At 37.4% G+C, this 21,763-nt stretch overlaps 1 protein-coding gene across 2 annotated transcripts in view; it reads right to left on the bottom strand.

Annotated features, from left to right (window-relative positions):
- The window catches only part of ADGRA3 (adhesion G protein-coupled receptor A3), a 132,727-nt gene that overhangs the window by 56,416 nt on the left and 54,548 nt on the right, over positions 1 to 21,763 (bottom strand). For both annotated transcript variants that reach the window (XM_025290244.3, XM_044946040.2), the window contains exons 5-10: positions 16,391 to 16,462; positions 13,423 to 13,583; positions 11,532 to 11,745; positions 6,373 to 6,537; positions 3,140 to 3,341; positions 1,752 to 1,907 (exon numbers count right to left, since the gene is read on the bottom strand). In XM_025290244.3, coding sequence (XP_025146029.1) covers positions 1,752 to 1,907; positions 3,140 to 3,341; positions 6,373 to 6,537; positions 11,532 to 11,745; positions 13,423 to 13,583; positions 16,391 to 16,462 — 970 coding nt within the window. The remainder of the gene's footprint in view (positions 1 to 1,751; positions 1,908 to 3,139; positions 3,342 to 6,372; positions 6,538 to 11,531; positions 11,746 to 13,422; positions 13,584 to 16,390; positions 16,463 to 21,763) is intronic.

Here is a 21,763-nt window from a genome sequence, read left to right as displayed (position 1 = left end):
ATCATGTGGGCAGCTAACCTGTGATTATAATCAACAAGGGAGAGCAGGGTTACCACAGAGCCAGGATTCACACGGCTCCTCCCAGCACCACAAAAGTTCATCATGGGAAGCAGGCTATGGCCCAAGGACAGAATCAAGCAAAGGAACAATTCATTGGGAAACTAAGGTCTGAAGTTCAGATAACAACAGTGAAATGCTGTGTCATCATCAGGTGGTCTGGTGTTCTGAATCCCATTCATAAACATGTCACTACTTTCTTTCCTTTATCAGCTACACTACAGCAAGTAAAGTACCTAATGTACTAGAGCTGCAATTTCAAAATTTATCACCAAAATGCCAGATATTAATAGATACCACATGCAAAAAACTCCCTTGGTTAAATTATGTAGAGAAACAAGGGATATTATTGGGTTGGCCAAAAAGTTCATTGGGGTTTATCCATACCACTGTGCGGAAAAAGCTGAATGAACTTTTTGGCCAAACCAATACCACCTTTTAGAACATTAATGAATCTGAGAAGCCCCACATAAAGAAATATATTAAGACTTTGTTTAGTTCAGTGTCTTCCCCACAGTACTTTTGGAATACTATGACAGAGCAAAGTTCTTCTAGAAAGTAAACGTGATACAGCAGAAAACTGCTGGATTAGACAGCCAAAGTTCTTGGAATTTAGCTCTAAAACCTTAGAGAAATTATTTAATTTTCTTTAGGCTTCAGTGTATGACCTAATCTAGGTTTATTCTAGCTCAAAAATTCATTCTTATGTGATTCCATCACAAGAGAAACAGTTTATATAAAAGCTCTCACCTGGCTGGAAATAAAGTTTAAGAACACGTTAATCTGCAGCTAAAAAACTTATTCAAATCATTATTTGCTGCTCACTGATTCTGAAAACAGTAGTTGTCAATGTCTTCCCCTAAAGGGTATCATGTGGACAGGGAAATCATAGCTTGAACGTGGCCCCTTTTCAAAGTCATTAAATTTTCATGCCTCGTGTATCTTAAATCATTTGGAATTTTGTTTTAAAAGTGCTAAAATAGTCTTATATTTCCTCTAGAACATTCCCAAAGCAATTTAACACAAGATCTGGGGAACTAAAACTCTCATGAAGAAGGAAGAACAAGTGGGAGTGTGCTGTATGACACAGGGAACCCAAAGCCAGTGCTCTGTGACAACCCGGAAGGCTGGGGTGGGGAGGGGGTGGGAGGGGACACATCTACACATTTGGCTGATTCATGTCGATGTATGGCAGAAACCATCCCAATATTGTGATTACCCTCTAATCTAAAATTGAATTTAAAAAATAAATAGAAGAACAAAAAAGATTCTACTTTCTGAACATTGTAAATTGTTAAGCATACAAAGACATCTTCAACCAATAAATTTAAGTGGTGATTTAAAAAAAAAAAACAAAGAAGGATGAAAACACACCAGTGGGGAGAAGGGAAATCCCAGTTAGCCTAAGAGATGCAGCCCGACTCACAATGGATGCAGAAAAAGCTGCTTTCTCACAAGCTGGTTCTGCCCTACCCTGGTACCTTATTTCCAAGAACTAACAATCCACCTCTACTCCTCCCAACAAGTTCCCATGACAGATGGAGCATAGGTTTCTCAATGACAATTCTGGAAATTAAAATGTATATTTAGTTTAAATACAGCAAACATAAGTAGGCTTTAAAAATAGACAGTCAGCTCTATCACATGACCATTTGCTGACATACTATATGCTACAAATCTGAACCAGAAAATACCTCTTTTGATTTTTCCTCTTTGGTAAATCTTCCAAATTTCTCTATCATTTCAGCCACAAATATAACATCCATCTTGTCCGAAAAGTTGGCTGCTTCCACAGTGTACGCTAATAATTGTCGGGCTGTAGCCACAGCGTTGGTAAGATTGAGGGGCATCTGTATTAAAAAGGCAAAAAAGAAGCACTTAGCAAGTGAAGTGAAAGTCACTCAGTCGTGTCCGACTCTTTGTGACACCATGGACTGTACAGTCCATGGAATTCTCGAGGCCAGAATACTGGAGTGGGTAGCCTTTCCCTTCTCCAGGGGATCTTTCCAACCCAGGGATCAAACTCAGGTCTCCCACATTGCACCTTACCTTTGCATTTCAAAACATGGCAATTTCAAAACTCTTTATCCCCGATTCACTATGACCTTCCTAAAATGCTTTTTCCAAAACTGAGAAGACAAATTTTATTGGAAACTAACTGAAGGAATTTTCTTTTTTTAACTTAGAATGAAATAAAACAGTACATAAAAACACATCAGGGAGGGACTTCCCTGGTGGTCCAGTGGTTCTAGTGCAGGCGATGTGGGTTTGATCCCTGGTCAGGGAACTAAGATCTCACATGCTACAGCACGGCCAAAAGATAGAAATAACAAAGTTAAAAGTTTAAAAAGAAAAAGAAAAATCAGGGAAGCGGCCTGCACCATCTCTTCATCTCTATCTATCCAAATCCTATATATACTCAATTCCAATTGCCTAGTAACACCTTTCCCAAGTATTCCAGCCAGGAGGGATCAATATCTCCCCTGGAACTCCTGCCACCTGGGAGTATGAACCACTTATTTAGCACTTATCTATACTGCCATGCACGGCCTGTAATGTTTTACATTTGTTTATTATTGACTTAGACACAACTCAGCACCAACCATTACAAAAAGTGTATACCAGGTGCAAAGAAGCGTAAGAAAATGTGTAAAAGAAACCACCTGCCAGCTGCTTATAATCAGCTATGGTTTTAAAAAAGACATAGAAGCAGAGATGAGAAAAGGCACACTAAAAAGACAAGCACGACAAGGGATCTCTTGTGACAAAGGGATTATAAAAGGAACCGAAGAGGGGGCCTCCCAGGTGCTCTTGAAGAATGGTTGGGATTCTGTTTGGGGATACAGATGCTAAGTTATTCAAGCAAAGGCATAAAGCCAGGCCATACCTGGAAAGGAAGAGTAATGCCAGAGAGGGCCGTGAATACTGGTTGAGAAGAACAGGTCTGATCCCAAAGACACAGTCCACGAAAGTATAGACACCAAATCCTTACGCTTTACTAGTAGTAAAAAAAACTTATGTGTTTGGTGTGAGCACCACGTCTTATTAGCAACCTCAGCAGATCTGAAAACTTTCCAGTTACCTGATTAAACATATAAAGAACTCTAGTGACATCGTTCGCATACTGGCAGCGAGAATAGTCATCATCCGCCCAAAAGCCACCTCGATCACATCTGCGCCAGGCCTTTCTCTCATCCTGTGCATTCCCAGGGTAGATCCCACTGCCGTGGGCGTTGCGAGTACACTGCAGATACGCGGTGATGCCCGCCAGTGTCCTGGGCCACCTACAGAGACGAAGACACGAGAGAACCTACGCTGACACAAGTAATAGCAGGGGAAAATCGAGGCTCAGGATGTGCCACACAGAATCAGAGGAAAAACAAGAAGAAACAGAACTCCTTTAATAATAAAGGCAAAAACAGAAAAAGCTAAAATGAACTAAAACCATTGTAAGGTATCAGCTGAATAAATTTTAATGCCATAACAGAATATTTTCCCAAAATATTCTAAATACAACCACGGAAATTGTACCTTATCGAGCAGAAAAGAAAAATGGTGCACCAAATGGTCTTATGTTTCTTTAATTACTGTTACTGTATCGTTGGCTTATACAATCATTAGGTATATAGGGTCAGAATCTTTTCCAGTATGAATAGAATTTGGCCTTTCACAGAAAGACAGTATACTTGCAGAAAGGACTGCCATCCTTAAAGTGGCCTGCCTGCAATGCTGGCCCTTCAGTGGCACCCAGGAATTTGGGGCTTTTTGTGTTCACAGTTAACTGGTAAGAGTGATTCACTTTACCTAGACAGTCTGGGGAAGCCATATGGTGTGTGCTGAGCACCTGCTTTCATCCTGGGGGTCTAAAGTTTTGGAATGAGATAGACAGAGGTTGCCTTTATGAACATTTCCCAACAGGAGTTTTGGATGCTGAGACTCCAATCGTCTTCCCTGGGCAAAAACACTATACAGAGGCTGCTGCCTTTTCAAGGCTGGAGGAGGGGTAGGCTCTGCATGAGCCTCCTGGGAGGCAGAGATAATCAAGAACTTACACACTGATTGCCCCCAGAATCCATCTGTGTCTTTTCCCCTTATTATCCAGCTAGGTATATTACTACATCACTACATTTGAGCTGTGACCACAGCTGCATGCTGAGTCCTGTGAGTCCTTTCAACAAACTTTTGCACTTGGGGGGTGGTCTTGAAAATATCCAATAACATATACAACCGAATTTATCTGAGTGAAGCCCAGATAAATTGCATAGGTACTGTGCAAGTGACTACACCAACCTGCTGGCGTGAAATCAGCACTAACTGGACTGGGAGAAATCTTTGTTATCTGAGCTCTATTTCTCCAAAACTGGGAATGAAAATAATGTATTTAATAAAAGCTACAGATGACTTACAACATATGAACTTCTAAATTATAATATCAGCCACACCAAAATGTAATGCATTATCAAAAACTGTATAAATAGATCAAGCAATGCTAAACTAAATTTTATTAATGCAGTGGAAGTTCTAACTGTATTATATCTTAAGGAGTGTCAAAAGATAAATAATTCATTAATCAGTTAAACAGATTCTTCTTCTATTTTTAAAAATGAAAATGCTCCAAAACTATGAGTAAAGACAGATAATACACCATAAACAGAAAATATACTATGATTATTTAATAAAGGCATTGAATGTAACAAAAGTAACAAATGGTATCTATTTCACTTCAAAGTATACTGTATAAATATTACAAGTTAACACTTAATCCACATAAAAGACTTATCTGTTGGCAATAATAAATTATGATTTCCACACACACATTATCCAGAAAAATTTTAAATGGGGGAGGAGAAAGGAATGTCAAAAGGCAATTAAAAAAAAAAAATCAATGAAGAACTAGCTGAGCTAAAGTTGTCATTGTTTCTTCACCTTGGACTTGAAAGAATAACAACAAAGAGTTTTTTTTTTATCCTTAAAATCAGACTTTTAGCCACAAGGCAGCAAAAATACCAATCAAAGACAGTGTAAACCGTGTATTCAAAAATATGCTGCTTTAAAGAGCTACATATTTCCCTTCATTTATATTAACTATAAACTGATTATTAAAATCCTGAACATAAAGCATTTTAGATAAATAATAAGTTTAAAGATAATGTCTTAAAGCAACTTTGAAAGTAAGGGGAGTCTAAAGTAAAAGTTGTTACCGCTCACAAATTCTAAACTTTCTATTAAAAAGCAAAAACAAAACCATAGCATTTAACTCAATCTGCTTATCCTAACATCATCCAACACTAGTGGCTTCCCAGCTTTCAGGCCACCCAACAGCTTTCTTTTCTCAAAGTCCCCTGGTTTAATTGCTAGAAGAACCACACAGGGGAGGGAAATTGGGTGTGTGTTTCTGCTAAGTACAAGGTCTACCAACTGTCTGCAGTTAAAACTGAATTAACATAACAAAACCTTCCAAAGGCCATCCAAAAAAAGCCCCTCAGAAACAGGAAATGCTGTTAACCTGTCTGAATTTCACATTATTTGAGTGGAATTTCCAAAATGTTTCTTAAGGTAGTGGTTCTTAACTACTACAACAAAACTACAAAATAAAAATAAACACTTCTGGCTCAACCTTCAGAGACTCATCAATCAATAGATCTGAGATAAAGTTCAGGCACCTGTTTTTACTTTTAGTTTCCATAAATGATTCTGAAATCACCATTCTAAAGGGTAGTCCTTAGATATATAAGGATATATATGTGCATAAAGTGAAAGTGAAGTCGCTCAGTCGTGTCCGACTCTTTGCAACCCAATGGACGGTAGCCTACCAGGCTCTGAGATCCATGGGATTTTCCAGGCAAGAATACTGGAGGGGGCTGCCATTTCCTTCTCCAGGGGATCTTCCCAACCCAGGGATCGAACCTGGGTCTTCTGCATTGCAGACAGATGCTTTACTGTCCTGAGCCACTAGAGTGATCCTATTATATATGTGAATACATTTCTCAAATTCTTACTGAAGACAGGAGACCAATTACATACATCTATACTTCCCTGGTGGCTCAGATGGTAAAGCGTCTGTCTACAATGCGGGAGACCTGGGATCGATCCCTGGGTCAGGAAAATCCACTGGAGAAGGAAATGGCAATCCAGTCCAGTACTACTGCCTCGAAAATCCCATGGACCGAGGAGCCTGGTAGGCTACAGTCCATGGGGTCGCAAAGAGTTGGACACGACTGAGCGACTTCACTTACTCACTTACTTACTTATGCCTTTGAGAATAAAAAGAATTGGGGCAAATCAGCCCCTTTCAGCACTCTCCAAGTCACTGACCTGAAATCTCCTTTATTGTTCACCACCCTCTCAGGAGGACAGTACTGTGCAGAGCTTTCTAAGACCACAATATCCACGGTTCTTGTATTGTTCCCACGTTTGGTCTGGACGTGGCAGCCCCAATTTCCAGTCGATCCAGCCTGAATATTAGAAATGGTTAGGGCACTGCATGAAGAAAGAGTTTAAAGAGAGAAAATATGGTTAGGCAAGAAGGGAGACAACATGTGCTTCGATCATGCATTTAGCAAACATGAATGTGTGCTGGAGGCTAAGGGCTTGCTAGATTAAAATGAATAAAAAAACGATCCCTCCGTTTAAGTACTTCAGCAGCAAGTCAAGAGCTGTAACATAAGAATGAATGGAGGGCAGTGGCACTGAGACTCCAGGAAAAGGGAGAGCAGGCCATGCCACAGAGGGAAACCAAGCGCCAAAACAGAAACATCACCGCACTGCCTTCAGCAAAACTAATGGAGAGGCTATGTGTTTTCCGTTTTGTATCTAAGTTCATTCATATCTCTTTCTTTAGATTTCACATATAAGGGATAAAAACAGAAACAGATCCACAGACATAGTAAACAAACTTATGGTTCTCAAAGGGAAAGGAGGGAAGAGGGATAAATTGAGTTTGGGATTAACATATACATACTATTATACATGAAACAGGTAACCAACAAGGACCTAGTGTATAGCACAGGGAACTATACTCAATATTTTGTAATAGCCTATAAGGGAAAAGAATCTGGAAAATATGTATACACACACAGGTCTAACTGAATCACCTTGTACACCTGAGACTAGCACAACGTTGTAAATCAACTGCACTGCAATAAAAAAAAGAGAAAAAAATCAAAAGCCTAACAATGAAAAAAACTAGCAGAGAAGTTACCAAGTTACATCTTGGGAATTCTAGGGAAAATATTCAAGCATGAAGGAGACGAATATAAAGTGTGTAATTAATATTTAAAATGAAATATCTTATGGAAAAGGGGGGAAACCTATTAAGTCTCTAAAAAGATTTAATAAATTACCAATTAAGGCTTTTAAAAAGTAGCTTTTCATTTAAAAGTATACTTCAACTTCTAATAACAGCTATATTTCTGAACAGCTGTCAGAAAATTCAACTTTCAAGATGACATCATAATTCTCTAATATAAAACCTATTAATTAAGAGCAAATGGCAGAATCTTCAATTAACCTTTATTCCCCCCACATGATCTACTATACTTTGCTTTTATGTAGATACAGATAAATCATTAGACGTAAAGCATGTATCATTTTAATTAACTCACTAAAGAATGTCTTAAAGTTAATATACATTTTTGTAGCTTCCTAAATCATTAATGGCTACACAACAACAAATGCTCTAATAAAGACTTTTAGGGACTGTGATTCTGAACCAAAGAAAATGTTTATCATCTTTACCAAGTTAAACAAATTAACATATTAAAATAGATATACTCAAGGTAAAACGACACAGAAGAGTTTGACATTAAATTTAAATAACCAAAACATTGCCAACTACAATTCTACTTTATATGACTCTACTGAACCAGGAAAAAGTATATAAAAATTCTGGGCAATAAAAAGCATTCTCAAATCCAGAAGTCCCCATATTTTCTCAGTTCATGGTACCTTCACTGACTAGATAACTTTCACAGCGCCCCCAGCCTAAAAGAAACACCGAGGGTGGTTGCAATGACCACGCGAAATCCTAAACCTGTGTACATATGTCCTAATACCTTACAGCCGTTTGAAAAAAAAAATCAATTTAAAATAAATATTTCAGTCTTACATAACCACAACTGCTTCCTAATCGGTTGTGCATGCTTACTGGGCACTCCAAAATTAAACAGATACAGATCAGACAATGATATCTCTATTTCTCATTCCACAATGATTTTCATATAGTACTTGCTTTGTACCATAGTAATTGTCAAAATACCAGTATCCAAGCTGTGACACAAACAAAAGGGAGGCAGCATGATGTAATGTCAACACCCTAACTGCCCGGAGCTGGTAGCTGTGCGATGTCCAGGAATGTCCAGTATCGCTATGCTCAAACACTCAAAATACCCCACAGCACCTCTGTCCACTCACTGTAGCATCCCAGAGCATGTTGGCACACGCTCTAGGGAAAATGGTTCTAACATTTTTTAAAGATAACTTTCAGCAATACCTTCAATGTCTAAAACCAAATATCAGAATAAATTTTTCAAGAATCCTCAACTCAACACATTAGGAGATTTAAGGAGAAGGGGGTAGCTTCAATTTCAATGTCCAGGAAAAATACAAACTCCAGTTCTTATTAATGAAGGCTCAATGACATGCAAAGACCAATGAAGAATCAAGAGGTCTATGAGGCTAACCAATCCAATAACCACATATTTCCTTCTCCTACAACTTTCTATTATTCTGGAGCTAACTCCAGGTAAAGGACTTCCCAGTCTTCGTATGAAAGACTTTCACTTTGGTAAGTATTCTTATCAACAAAAAACCATTATGCGAAGTTGCTATCCTTTGAATTAATTTTTTTTAATGCTAATGGAATTTAGATTAAGTTAAACATGACAGAGAAATGAATTTATAAAGTAAATCTGGTTACTTGTTACAAAATTTAAGAAGCCTAAATTGAAGCTCTTAAACTATATTCAATACCCTGTGATGAACCATAATGGAAAAGAATCTGAAAAAGTGTGTGTGTGTGTGTGTATATATGTATAAGTATGTATATATATAACTGAGGCGCTTTGCTATATAGCAGAAATTAACACAGTACTATAAATTAACTAAACTTGAGTAAAATTTTAAAAAATAAAGCTTTTATTCAGACAAGAGTTCTATTACATTTTTAAAGCTTTGCTACTGCTTAAGTCACTTCAGTCATGTCCGACTCTGTGCGATCCCATAGACGGCAGCCACCAGGCTCCCCCGTCCCTGGGATTCTCCAGGCAAGAACACTGGAGTGGGTTGCCATTGCCTTCTCCAATGCATGAAAGTGAAAGTGAAGTTGCTTAGCCCTGCCCGACCCTCAGCGACCCCATGGACTGCAGCCTTCCAGGCTCCTCCGTCCATGGGATTTTCCAGGCAAGAGTACTGGAGTGGGGTGCGTACTATATGTCAATTATTGTCTACTCAGACAATAAACTACTTCAAGTATACAATTTGGTAACTTCTGACATATGTATACACTTGTGAAATTATCACCACAGTAAAAACAATGTAACAGACTCTTCTCACTGGGACTTAATACACTGATGCAAAGAACACACAAAACTTTCCTAACAGTCTTAACCCCTAGTAAGCGAACTCTGCTTCTGGTAATAGCAGAGTGAAAGAAAGTGTGAGTTGCTCAATCCTGTCCGACTCTTTGTGACCCCATGGACGGTAGCCCTCCAAGGCTCCTCTGTCCGTGGAATTCTCCAGGCAAGAATACTGGAGTGGATTGCCATTCCTTTCTTGGCTCCTATCAAACCACACTCCCTACATTTAACAGCTATCAGCTGTAGACAAACTACAGTCAACTATCTGAACACATGGTGAGTGATCCAAAGCGAGCAGAAGCCAAAGAGGAACTGACTTTAGGAAAAAGAGATTGGCACTGGGGAGTAACCAGGAAATTTTTTTAATGACTTTTGCCAAAGGGCAGGCATTATTCAAAAAGAAACTCAAAATCTGAGTGGCTGAAAAATCAAAGACAGAGGTGAAAGCAGCCTGGCTAGAAGCCCAAACTTGTGCATATATAATTCACCCAGTTCTTTAACTGATCCCTGACCTACATGCAGACACAGCAAACACCAAGCAGATTTCAGTGGCTGCCTACTACACAAAAGCCAGATCCAGGAGTTTTAGCTTAACCAAAAGTTAACTGCTCAATGAAACAAAATCAGCTGTCTTTGAGAAGAATACAAAAGAATCCAGAGTCAGGGGTCAGCAAACCTTTTCTTTGAAGGCCACAAAGTAAATACTTTAGGTTTTGCTGACCGAGAAGCAACATTATTTGGAAGGTATCTGTATAACCATTTGAAAGGTAACCATTTAAAACTATAAAAAAAAATTAATAGGCCAGATTTGTCCCATAAGCTGTACTCTGTCAGCTTCTCTACAGCAAATCATTCACAATATCTAGGATACAATCCCACATTACCAGACATATAAATAATACTTTTTAAAGTAGAAAATATAAACCATATTCATAAAAAATAAGCAGGGTGATGACACCCATATAACCCAGATACTAAGAGGCAAGGATTTAAGGGTTTCTACTATAAAAGTTCAAAGACATAAATGAAAATATGCTTCTAAGGAAATCTCAGAAGAGAAAGAGAAATTATGAAATAGAATATTCAAACCTCAAAATTCCCAGACCTGAGACTGAACTCAGAGAACTATTAGTTTCTTGATAGTTTTTTCATGCACTTTTGTAATACTACATAAAGTGCCTCAGTAGAAAGTTATATCTCTATCCTTAAATATTCAAGTTGAGGTCTAACGTCATAAAATTGATAAAAAGGAAAGAGAGAAACATAGAAAAGGCTTGGAGAGATACTCAGAGACAGAGGCAGAGAGCAGGAAACTGAAAATTCAATGCCTACAGATTAACATATCACCAAAATAAAATCTAATGAGTGATAACATTTATTTTTATCCTGTTTTTTTGTACTTTAACTTCATTCAAACTAACTATTGTGGCACTTGCACCAAACATGAGGTTAACAGGTAGTATACTGTTTTATACTAACAGGATGAAAAAAGGCAGTATCTTAAAATGCAACATTAATCATAAGAGTGAAAATTAGGTGATTCCTAGAAGTGAAATTCTGCGCTTATTAATGGCAGCAGGAAATAGTTGGAAATTAAGTTTGGTAAAAAAAAAAAAAAAAAAATTTTACATTTTTTCCTCTTAAAACTTTAAACAAAAAGTCTCCAGCTTTTAAAGTGTTTCCCTTCTACCTTATGCTCTTTTGACCTCCAAAACTAGATGGAAAAGATAAAGAAAAGATAATTTTCAAAGATAAATAACAATCAGAAAAAGAAATGTCAGACATTTGCTTTTTAAATGCAAGAAGGTAAAATATTAATTTAAACGTCAACTAAACATTACAATTTCTGAGATGATAAATAAAATCTACAGAGACAATTCCTCATCTAAAAAAGTTTACCTTGCAATCAATGAGCAGTTGTGAATCATGTTCTTTTCAACAAAGATACCTTGGGATTCATCAGTTTCGACTATTCGCCCGTCTTGATACCATAACACTTGCATGTCTTGATCGATGTATGAAGCCATGCACTGGAAAGGAAGGCTGTCTCCTTCAAATACAACTTGACGATGAGACGGAGTCATGTAGAAAGATGGTAATTCAAGGGGAGGGTCTAGAGACAGGAGAACAAAGACCCAGTAAACAAATACCATATTCACACTACAGAACTTAAAATTACAGAAGTTCGAATTGAAATCTTAAAAATGGAAAAACAAATTCCTCAGTAATCAGCATTCTAGTTTTACCATCAACAAAGATGTTGCTGAATTAAGAGGATCCAAGATGAAAACACCATTAAATAAAATTAAAATTAAACCATTTCATGTCACTTTTACAAAGCTGATATATTTCTTTCCAATAAGAAAAATAAAAGAAGGAAATCTTAAACTACATATGCAAAAACATACACAAATATCACGGCCCATTAAAAACCTTTAAAATATTCAGTCTCTAACACAACAATTCTACTTTTAGTAGCAAGCTATCCTAAATAGCTAATACGTAAAGATGTACGTAAGGAAATTAATCTTGTTAATGTTTATGGAGTGAGAAATTAACAACCAAAAAAAAAAAGAAATTAACAACCTAAATATGCAGTAATAAAGAAATTATTGTGGCTATATCCCTATAATGTAAAAATAAAAGTTATGGCTATATATATATAATGAATTGGTATGCATCTTTTATATCAGTATGATGAGGAAACAAGTTTACATTATTTCAAGTTTAAAAATGATACAAAATAACATTAGAGTATGGTATTTTGGATAAAACATAATAAAAAGGTAGAAAATTGATATGTATACCAAGGTATCTTTGATGTTAGCTACCTATGAGTGATAAGAATGTTAAGTATGGATTTTGTTTTTTTTTTCCTTCTTTCAGTTTTTTCATTTTTTTCCCCCCAGCTTTATGGAGGTATAATTGACAAAATTATAAGATATTTAAAGTGTACACCAAGGTGATTTCTTATGTGTACACATTATTTCTTTTCATAAATCTTTAATCCAATGAGCACACTTCACATGTGAAACAACAATAATGATGAAAATAAAAGGAAAAAACTGATAGGGTTGTTTATTTCCAAGCACGGAGACTAAACTAGGAACCTCCCTCTATCATTATAAGGAGTGTTTCTTGTTTTTTCTGGTTTTTCTTTTTCATTAAACACATGGTAAGTGTATTATTTCCCTCAAGTCTTCAGGTATTCTGGAAAATCATGATTTTCAACAAATATGCTATTTCATTGAATGGACTGTCATAAGTAAGCCAATGCCCTATTTTTCAGAATTTAAGATATGTTCATATATAAAATCTGAAGATTTACACACATAGCTGATGATTTCTCAAGAATTAAGCCCTACTTGCAGAATTAGCTATATCAAGTTGTACCAATTCTTTAAGAACACTGATACTTACTGCCAAGCCACCCTTCAAAAAGGCTGTATCAATTCATACCCTATCAATAAAATGCATGATTGCATCCTGAGATTTTAGCACTATCAACGTATTACTGATTTGCTATTAGAAAATATGAAGATCTATACTATTTATTGAAATTGAATTTCATTAAGAAAGCTGTTCAGAACCTAAGAACTTTAAATGCCAATTGAAAAAAAACATTTTTTAATTCAACTGACTTAACTGTTGACAAAAACTAAATATTATCAAATTCATGAAGAGTGATGGCTACAATCGGTTCCAACATATAAAAAGAATTCTGAAGTTTGTCAGGAAACACATGGCAGCAAGCAAAACAGTTAACCCTTTCTCAGCTTTTCTTCCTTACCGCATGTCAACAACTCCTGCTTCACACCTGTGACTGGCTGGGCCTGAAGAGACTTGGGATAAGCACACCGTGTGTCCCGTACCGTGATGTTTCTCTCCTTTACCCAGCGATGCATCCACAATATGTTACAATCACACAGCAGATACTCAGTCTGAAATTCTCTGTAGCACACAAAATGCAATTTAGACAGTATGGTAAATGAATTAAATTGCACTTTTGCTTTACATTGGCTTAGTCTTTGCGTGACAAGCACACAGCTGCTCAATCTCACCTAGGGCACATACTGTACCATCAACTGGTTATGGTTTCCTTCCCAGTGAGATGATGTCGAATGTCTGACCCCAAAATCCCTTCCCACCTGATCCTGGACTGACTCGGCTTTCAATCAAAGATGGTATGTGAACAAAATCGTTTCATCATCTATGAAACACACTTCTGAAGCCCAGGGTACTGGAATATCACATCCACATTCCTTTTGTCTATCAAACTTGTACGGATATGCCATCAGGGCTGTGGCACTATTACTGGAAACGGAAGCTTTCCCCATTTCTTCCAGCATCATTGCCATGTTCTTGGCTTAAATATCTGCAAACTCTTAATTCTGACAGCATAAAGCAACATATGACTGCTTCGCATGGTTATATTCTGTTTTTCTGATTAGGATGACTAACTTCTAATTCCTAAGAACCACCTTCTGGTTGAGTTTACAGCATTATCTTTTATAAACACTGACAATTTTGCTCAATTTTTGCATGAAAATACTTCCTACATTCCTGCTATCTAGGGTTTCAAAAGTCAGATCATTTTTGCAGTCTTTATTTCCTAAACTTCACAGAAATGGCTGACATAAGCCCACTAAAAGGAGATGTTTTCACTAAAAAGCAGTTTTCTGGGTAAGAATGTTAATAGTACCAAAAAGACCAGGTAAGAGTTTGAGGCAGGGTGTAGGAGCCACAACTCCTAGTTGTGGCATGTGGGATCTAGTTCCCTGACCGGGAACTGAATCCAGGCCCCATGCAATGGGAACACAGACTCTTAGCCACTGGACCACCAGGAAGTCCCAGAGCCATGGGTGATACTTGGTGCAAGTGTTCTCCAGGCAAAGGGCCCCACAAGGGCAAAGGCCCTGAGGCAGAAGAAGCATGTCTGCCTGGCATCTTGGAGGATTACTATGGAAGAGGGGGACTTGACTGGACTTGAGATCAGGGAAGAGTCAGGGAACGAGATGATCCAAAGCCTGTTCACTATGGCAAGTTAGTGGCTTTTACTTTGATCTGAAAAATGATTGCAAATTTTTAAGCCTATGAAAATAATACCTGTCAAAAAATTATTTTTTATAATTATGAGATAATTATTATCTGTCTCAGAGAAAGAGAAATATCAGAGAAATATCACATCACATCCCTTATTGTGAAATCTTAAAAGAAATGATACAAATGAACTTACTTTCAAAACACAAAGAAACTCAGACTTAGAAAACAGAACTCATGGTTGCTGGGGGGAAGGAATAGTTAAGGACTTTGGGAAGGTCATGTACATACTGCTATATTTTAAATGGATAATCAACAGAGACCTATTGTACAGCATATGGAACTCTGTTCAATGTTATGTGCCAGCCTGGATGGGAGAGGAGTTTGGGGAGAATGGTTGCGTGTATATGTATGGCTGAATCCCTTCACTGTTCACCTGAAACTACCTCAACATTGTTAATCAGCTATACCTCAATAAAAAAATACTTTGAGTATTAAAAATAAAATTAAATTTAAAAAAAGAAAAAAAAAAAAAGTTTGATGTAGGGATTCTAGAAGTACATACATATGTCTGCCATAATGGTGAGAAGCCCCTTGAGCACCTAACCCATTGGCTTTATTCCAATGAAAGCTGCTAAATGAGACTGAAATTATAAATTTACAAAACTAAAGATGAAGAGGAGGGCAGGGAAAGGAAAAAGAAAGGGGAGGGGAAGGGGGGAAAGATAAGAAGTGAGCATACATCAAACAGGCATCTGGCAGAGAAGACATCTTTCACTGGAAAAAGAGACTCAAGTCTGTATGTCACATGCAATAAAAATTTGAAAAACCATTGTATTTAACTGTAATTCCAATAGGAATCAGTAAAAGTTATGCTTTGAGACATATTAATGCTACTGAAAATACAGTAAGCTTCGAAAGTAACTCCTAGACAATCTAATCTCTCACTTAACAAAACTGGTTTTGGGTGTAAAAAAAAAAAAAACTCAGCCAATTTTAAAGCTACAGAGAACTGTGTAAATATAAAGCAGACATTCTACGTAAGCATGCCTAAAAATATCAGTAATAAGCTGTGAATTCAGTTTGGGGATGGAGTCACAGGATAAAATTAATCTCTAAAACATAACATGAAGTGAAGTGTTAGTCGCTCAATTGTGTCTGACTCCTTGTGACCCACCCCATTGACTGAGACTCTCCAGGCTCTTCTGTCCATGGGATTCTCCAGGCAAGAATACTGGAGCGGGTTGCCATTCCCTTCTCCAGAAGATCTTCCCAACCCAGGGATCGAACCCAGGTCTCCTATATTGTAGGCAGACTCTTTACCATGTAAGCCACCAGGAAAGCTCTCAAAGTACAACATAAGTCTTAACTATAAACTCTTCATAAGAAGGGAGGCTTATTTTATACTTTGGGGATTTAATTAGGTAAACAAAATATTTTCTAATTTGGAAACACAAAGAAAAAAATTACCAACCTATTTAAATATAAATTAGAGAGATAAGAGTATTCTAAGAAGAAAATGGTTGCTCTAGCCTGACACACATTATTAAGGTTTATGGTATGTTTTTCAATGTGAATGCACACTCTCAAGTGAGATTCTAATTATTGCAAAATCACAAAATTTTCCCATGAAGTCTCTTAAGCCATATAATAACTGTTTTTAATTTTCAGACACTCAGATACATTTACAAAAACAGGAAGAAAAAATTCTTACTTACAAAGATCGTAATGAGCCAAGATAATCAAAAGTTCCTTGAGATAATGAAGAAAACAAGTTCCCTGAAAGGTTTCTGGAAAAAAGGAAATAACTTTACTGTAAGAAAGGCGAACAATTATATATCATTTTATATTATATTTCCTAAAACATCCTATCATTAAATACTGTTATTAAGAAGTTATGAAGGTTGTTTTAAATCTCATAGAAAGAAGTATCTAGTAAATATTTTCTCCAAAGTTGAAGAAGAAAATTAACCTTATATAAAGCAATAAATAAAATTACTTAAAATTACTGCTTGATAAGGATTTTTCTGTTAAATAACATGTAGAACTTCCAAGTTACGTTCCTGAACCTGATTTTTAATCACGCTCTCATTGCAACTAGAACTGCTCTTCAGGAGTTCACTCAGTTTCATTTAAGGAAACAAAAATTAAAAAACAAAGAAAAGGATGGTACGAATAACCAGCAGCAGCTGACAGTCACCTACTAAAATATACTGGAAGAGTGAAATGGGTCCAGGGTTTAATCAAAGACTTGGGATAGAATTCAGTGTTGTCCTTGGGCAGATTACTTAACCTCTCTGGTTTCCCCTTGTATCGTGGCTTTAATAAATATATAAACACTTGCAGAGTTTGCTATAAATTGTAGAACACCTTATGCTATTATATGAGTAGTTTGTACAAATCATTTTTTTGTGATTTCTTCCATGCTCGACTTTCATAAGCTCCAGGACAGAAAGGGCTTGTGTGTCTTATTTACTTGGATACCTCTGGCAGCCAGTAAGAAGCCAGAGTATACAGAAGGTGCTCAATTGCAGTGGCTGGCTGTTCAGGACATGGACCCCAGCTTTAGGAGCTGCTACCAAGGGCTCCAGGAAAACGGCAGGATGACCCAGCCACCACAAGATCTGTTCAGTGCCTGCTGTAGTATCAAGAATGCTATAGTCTGGACCTAGAATTCTCACGGAAGCAGTCCTGAGACCCGCAGGGAGGCCTGCTTCACGTCCAGAGGCTCAGTTAAATCCTTTAAGCATGGAAAAAAGTGACACCTGGGTAGAAGGATTGCCCAGTGGGGAGAGGGAAGAGACTTGAAGAGGGCAGAGGTCAGCTGTTTCCATGACACCTGCAACGACGTATTTCTGGATGGGAAGACTTAACATTGCACAAAGACCAATCCCTCAAAAGTAATATATAATGGACTTCAGTAAAAACATTATTGAATTCATTTTACATATATCTTAGGATAATTTTTTTAATAGAAAAGAGGCTGAGTAAAATAATTTTGATCTTCATAAAAGAATTGCCAAGGAACTTAAAAAATAAAAAGAATACTTTTACATTAAAGAATCATGAAAGCAATGCCTTTTTCTTTTTTGGCTTATCAGAGTGAACACCAAATGTGGATTTTGAAAAGGTTATTACGGCTGACGGAATGCAAATCGTAACATTTTAAGAAAGTAACCTGGATGTAATTAAAATGAACAACTGTACTTTTATCAAGGTACCCTATGTGAAATTATAAGATTACTGGGGTTTACTGTAAATAAAGGTGGGAAGATAAGAGATGTGATGTGGAACTAAAACAAGATAGGCTCTGAGTTGCTAAGTGTTGAAACTGACTGATGGGTACATGGAGATTCCTTGTACAATTATTTGTAATTTTTAGATGTTTGAAAGAGTGTAGTCGTTGGAAATAAAAATATTTACTACAAGTACAGGATTTAAGTATAAACAAAATGATTGTATCTTACAGGAACCATTAGATTCTAATTGCTAGGTAACTTTATGGTAATTATTAGGTACTATTAATTTGTTTTTCCTTGGAAATCACTGAGGAAGGAATCACATTGGAGAAAGACATGCCATCCTCCCAGTAAATCCCAACACAAAGCAATTTTTCCTCCAGTGTTGGAACAAACTGCTATTTGATTGGCTAGACACCAAGTGAAGCAACTGGCTGATGACCATAAAAATTCACATATACTTTAATACATTAAAGTGAGAGTGATGTCGCTCAGTCGTGTCCAACTCTTTGCGACCCTGTGGACTGTAGCCCATGAGGCTCCTCTGTCCATGGGATTTTCCAGGCAAGAGTATTGGAGTGAGTTGCCATTTCCTTCTCCAGGGGATCTCCCCAACCCAGGGATCGAACCTGAGTCTCCTGCATTGCAGGTAGACGCTTTACCCTCTGAACTACCAGGGAAGCCCTTAATACATTAAAAGCACATTCCAACTCTGAGATGCTTATACCAAAAAAAGCATCATGGGACTGAGAATGACAATGTTCACAGCAAAGTCACTCTCTCGTGTCCTAAAACAGCTCATTGAATGGAGTGGCAGGTGAATTATCCACCCACTCCCACTCATGCTGTTTCTTACTCTCTCACTTAATTTTTATTTACTTACTTTTTGTTAAATAGATATTTGCATTCCTGTAATTTAAATGGGTACGATGCAGCATCTGTATATGTACAGGCAGGTTTACCAGGGCAGACTTGTTAAAGGAGGAGGTAATGAATCAAATGGTACCTCCTTTAACTCAGGAATAATTGACTAAATCATACTGTTCTTTTACCTCATGGCTCAGACAGTAAAAGCATCCACCTGCAGTGTGGGAGACCGGGGTTCAGTCTCTGAGTTGGAAAGATCCCCCAGAGGAGGGCATGGCTATCCACTCCAGTATTCTTGCCTAGAGAATTCCCATGGACAGAGGAGCCTGGAGGGCTACAGTCCATGGGGTTGCAAAGGGTCGGACACAACTGAGCGACTAAGCACAGCATACTGTTCTATACTTGTGGAATATTCTGTTAGCTAGTCAGAAGCATAAACAAAAACATTCTCCTGAAAAGATAATGGTATTCTCCTAAAAAGTATTCTCCTAAAAAGATAATGGTACCTTGGTAAAATTTTTTTAAGTAAGTTGTCAAGTAGAATATACTTTTTAAAGATTTTTTTTGATGTAGATCATTTTAAGTCTTTACTCAATTTGTTACAATACTGCTTCTATTTTATGTTTGGGGTTTTGGTCACAAGACATGTGGGATCTTAGCTTCCCAACCAGGGATTGAACCCTTTCCCCCTGAGCCGGAAGGTGAAGTCTTAACCACCGGATCACCAGGGAAGTCCAGAGTAGAGCACATTTTTAAAGCCCTGTGTGGACGCCTACACATTTGCAGGGGCAATAGAAAAATCTGAGAATATATACACTGGACAGTATATGCTATCTCAGAAGGGTGTGTTTGAAGAGATGAAGGGGAAATTCAACTCTTCCTGCATATCTCTCTTATATGGTTTTATTACTTAACAACATCAATAATTTTTAAATTGTAGAAAGGAAGTTCTTATAAATATCACTAAATTGACAGAAAAATATTAAAGGTATAATTCTTAGAGGAAAAACACAGGTTTTAAATTGATCAAAATTCATAAAGAAAATTAAAAGCAAAGTTTTGATTTTTTTGGATCTCCTAACAACTACTCTGTAAGCTAACTTCTTAAGTGAAGGACAGAGACTTCACTGGAGTCCATTATTAGTTCCATCTTTTTTCTGCCAGTTACTCCTAGGGTTAGAGTGGGAACCTCTGGGAGGATGGCTTCACTTCCCAAAACTTCTCCATCAATAAAGGCAGAGATCAATACACAGATTCAATCAATTTACCTACCACACCCAAGTCCACTGAACACTCTGACGTATGTCATTTTTCAATTTTTACACTAAATCGCCAATGAGAAGTCTGGGTGGGAATGCTACAGGCCTTCTGCCAAGGTTTCCAGGCTCCGTGGCTAAGAGGCCAAGTGAGTCTAAGGGTCCAAAGTTCCAGGGTAACCCAAGGAGTTAAGCTGAAGAGGTAGCAGAGGAAAGGGCTAGAACAGTAATCTACTCTAGACTGATTTCTTTTGCACATTTACTCTATAGGGTGGGAAATATTAGTAATACAGAGCTTCTCTGACTCTTAACCTAAAAATGTACTACATGTCCCTTAACTAATCAGACTCTCTTTTCCACTTGCTAGAATGAAAATGCTATTCTCCATATCTGAAATACCAAATGCTATCAGCCTTTACAAGCAACATACAACCTGGCTTAGAGAGCCCAGAAAGCTGTGCAGCCCACACAGAACACCCATCCAAAGGTTCCTGATCCAATGCTCAAGAACTGTCAACCCAAATGATCACAAGCAACTCCACTGCAAAGCATTCCTGAATGCTAAGAAGCTACCACAACTGCTAATTTTTCCTATGTGTTTATGTTTATGTGCTTAGTACTGATAATTTTTCTTCAGTTCAGTTCAGTCACTCCGTCGTGTCCGACTCTTTGCGACCCATGGACTGTAGCCCGCCGGGCTCCTCTGTCCATGCACTTTTCCAGGCAAGAATACTGGAGTGGGTTGCCATTTTCTTCTTCAGGGGATCTTCCCGACTCAGGGATTGAACCCATGTCTCCTGGGTCTCCTGCATTGCAGGCGGATTCTTTACCCAAAGAGCCATGCGGGAAGCCTTAATTTTTCTTAGAACAGTATTTGAAGGATATGTCAGGTATAGTTCTTTATGTGCCACACTGTTGCATTTTAGAGGGCTATCATCTACTATTACATGGACTACAAAATTACCTCAATCAATCACAAAGTAGGAAGCTTGGTAGTGTTATTTCTATGTTTTAATGACTCACCTGGATATATGTCCGTTATGTTCTATGTCCTGTAAATTCTCACACAGGTATCAGAGAATTGGTAAAAATGTAAGAGACAATCCAGGCTTTAAAATTTGCAACAATATTAGATTTTAAGGCAGGAGGCAAAAACAAAAAAGTAAGTTGTATAGTAACCTGCCTTAATGTAAGCACTGTCCAAAACAACACTTTTGCCTAAAGAATTTCTGCTGTTGGGTCAAAAATCCCTAGACCAAAGCTATAAATCCATCTGGAACTAAAGTCAAGAAAATGGTAAACTTCAGACTCTCTCTTTCACTATTTGATTCCTAACTACTCAAAAAGATAACAAATTTTTCTCCATAAATGCCTCAGATTGCCAATTCTTACACTTTCCTCAAAACCAAAAATTAAAAACTCTCGAGATAATAAAGGCACTGAAACAAAACTGTTTGTAATCCAGTTACAAAAAAAGAACACCATAATAGATTTAACTGATTTCTAGCAATGAGTAAGCTGTAAACCAAATCAATCTTTTATTTAAAAACATATACTTCGGCCAACTATCTTTCCCCCAGAGCTAAAGGGCACACTGAAAAATACGAATTTGCTGACTGAGAAGCAGGAGTACTTTGTTACATTCTGACAAGTGAGACCCATCACTTACTGTAGAGATGAAATAATCTCAGTACTTAAGCCCATACGGCTTTTTCAAAGTTAACTTGAA

Source organism: Bubalus bubalis, chromosome 7, assembly GCF_019923935.1.
Source record: "Bubalus bubalis isolate 160015118507 breed Murrah chromosome 7, NDDB_SH_1, whole genome shotgun sequence".
Classification (NCBI taxonomy): Eukaryota; Metazoa; Chordata; class Mammalia; order Artiodactyla; family Bovidae; genus Bubalus; species Bubalus bubalis.
The sequence above is the reverse complement of the archived record's forward strand: the minus strand, read 5'-3'. Positions and strand labels throughout refer to the sequence as shown.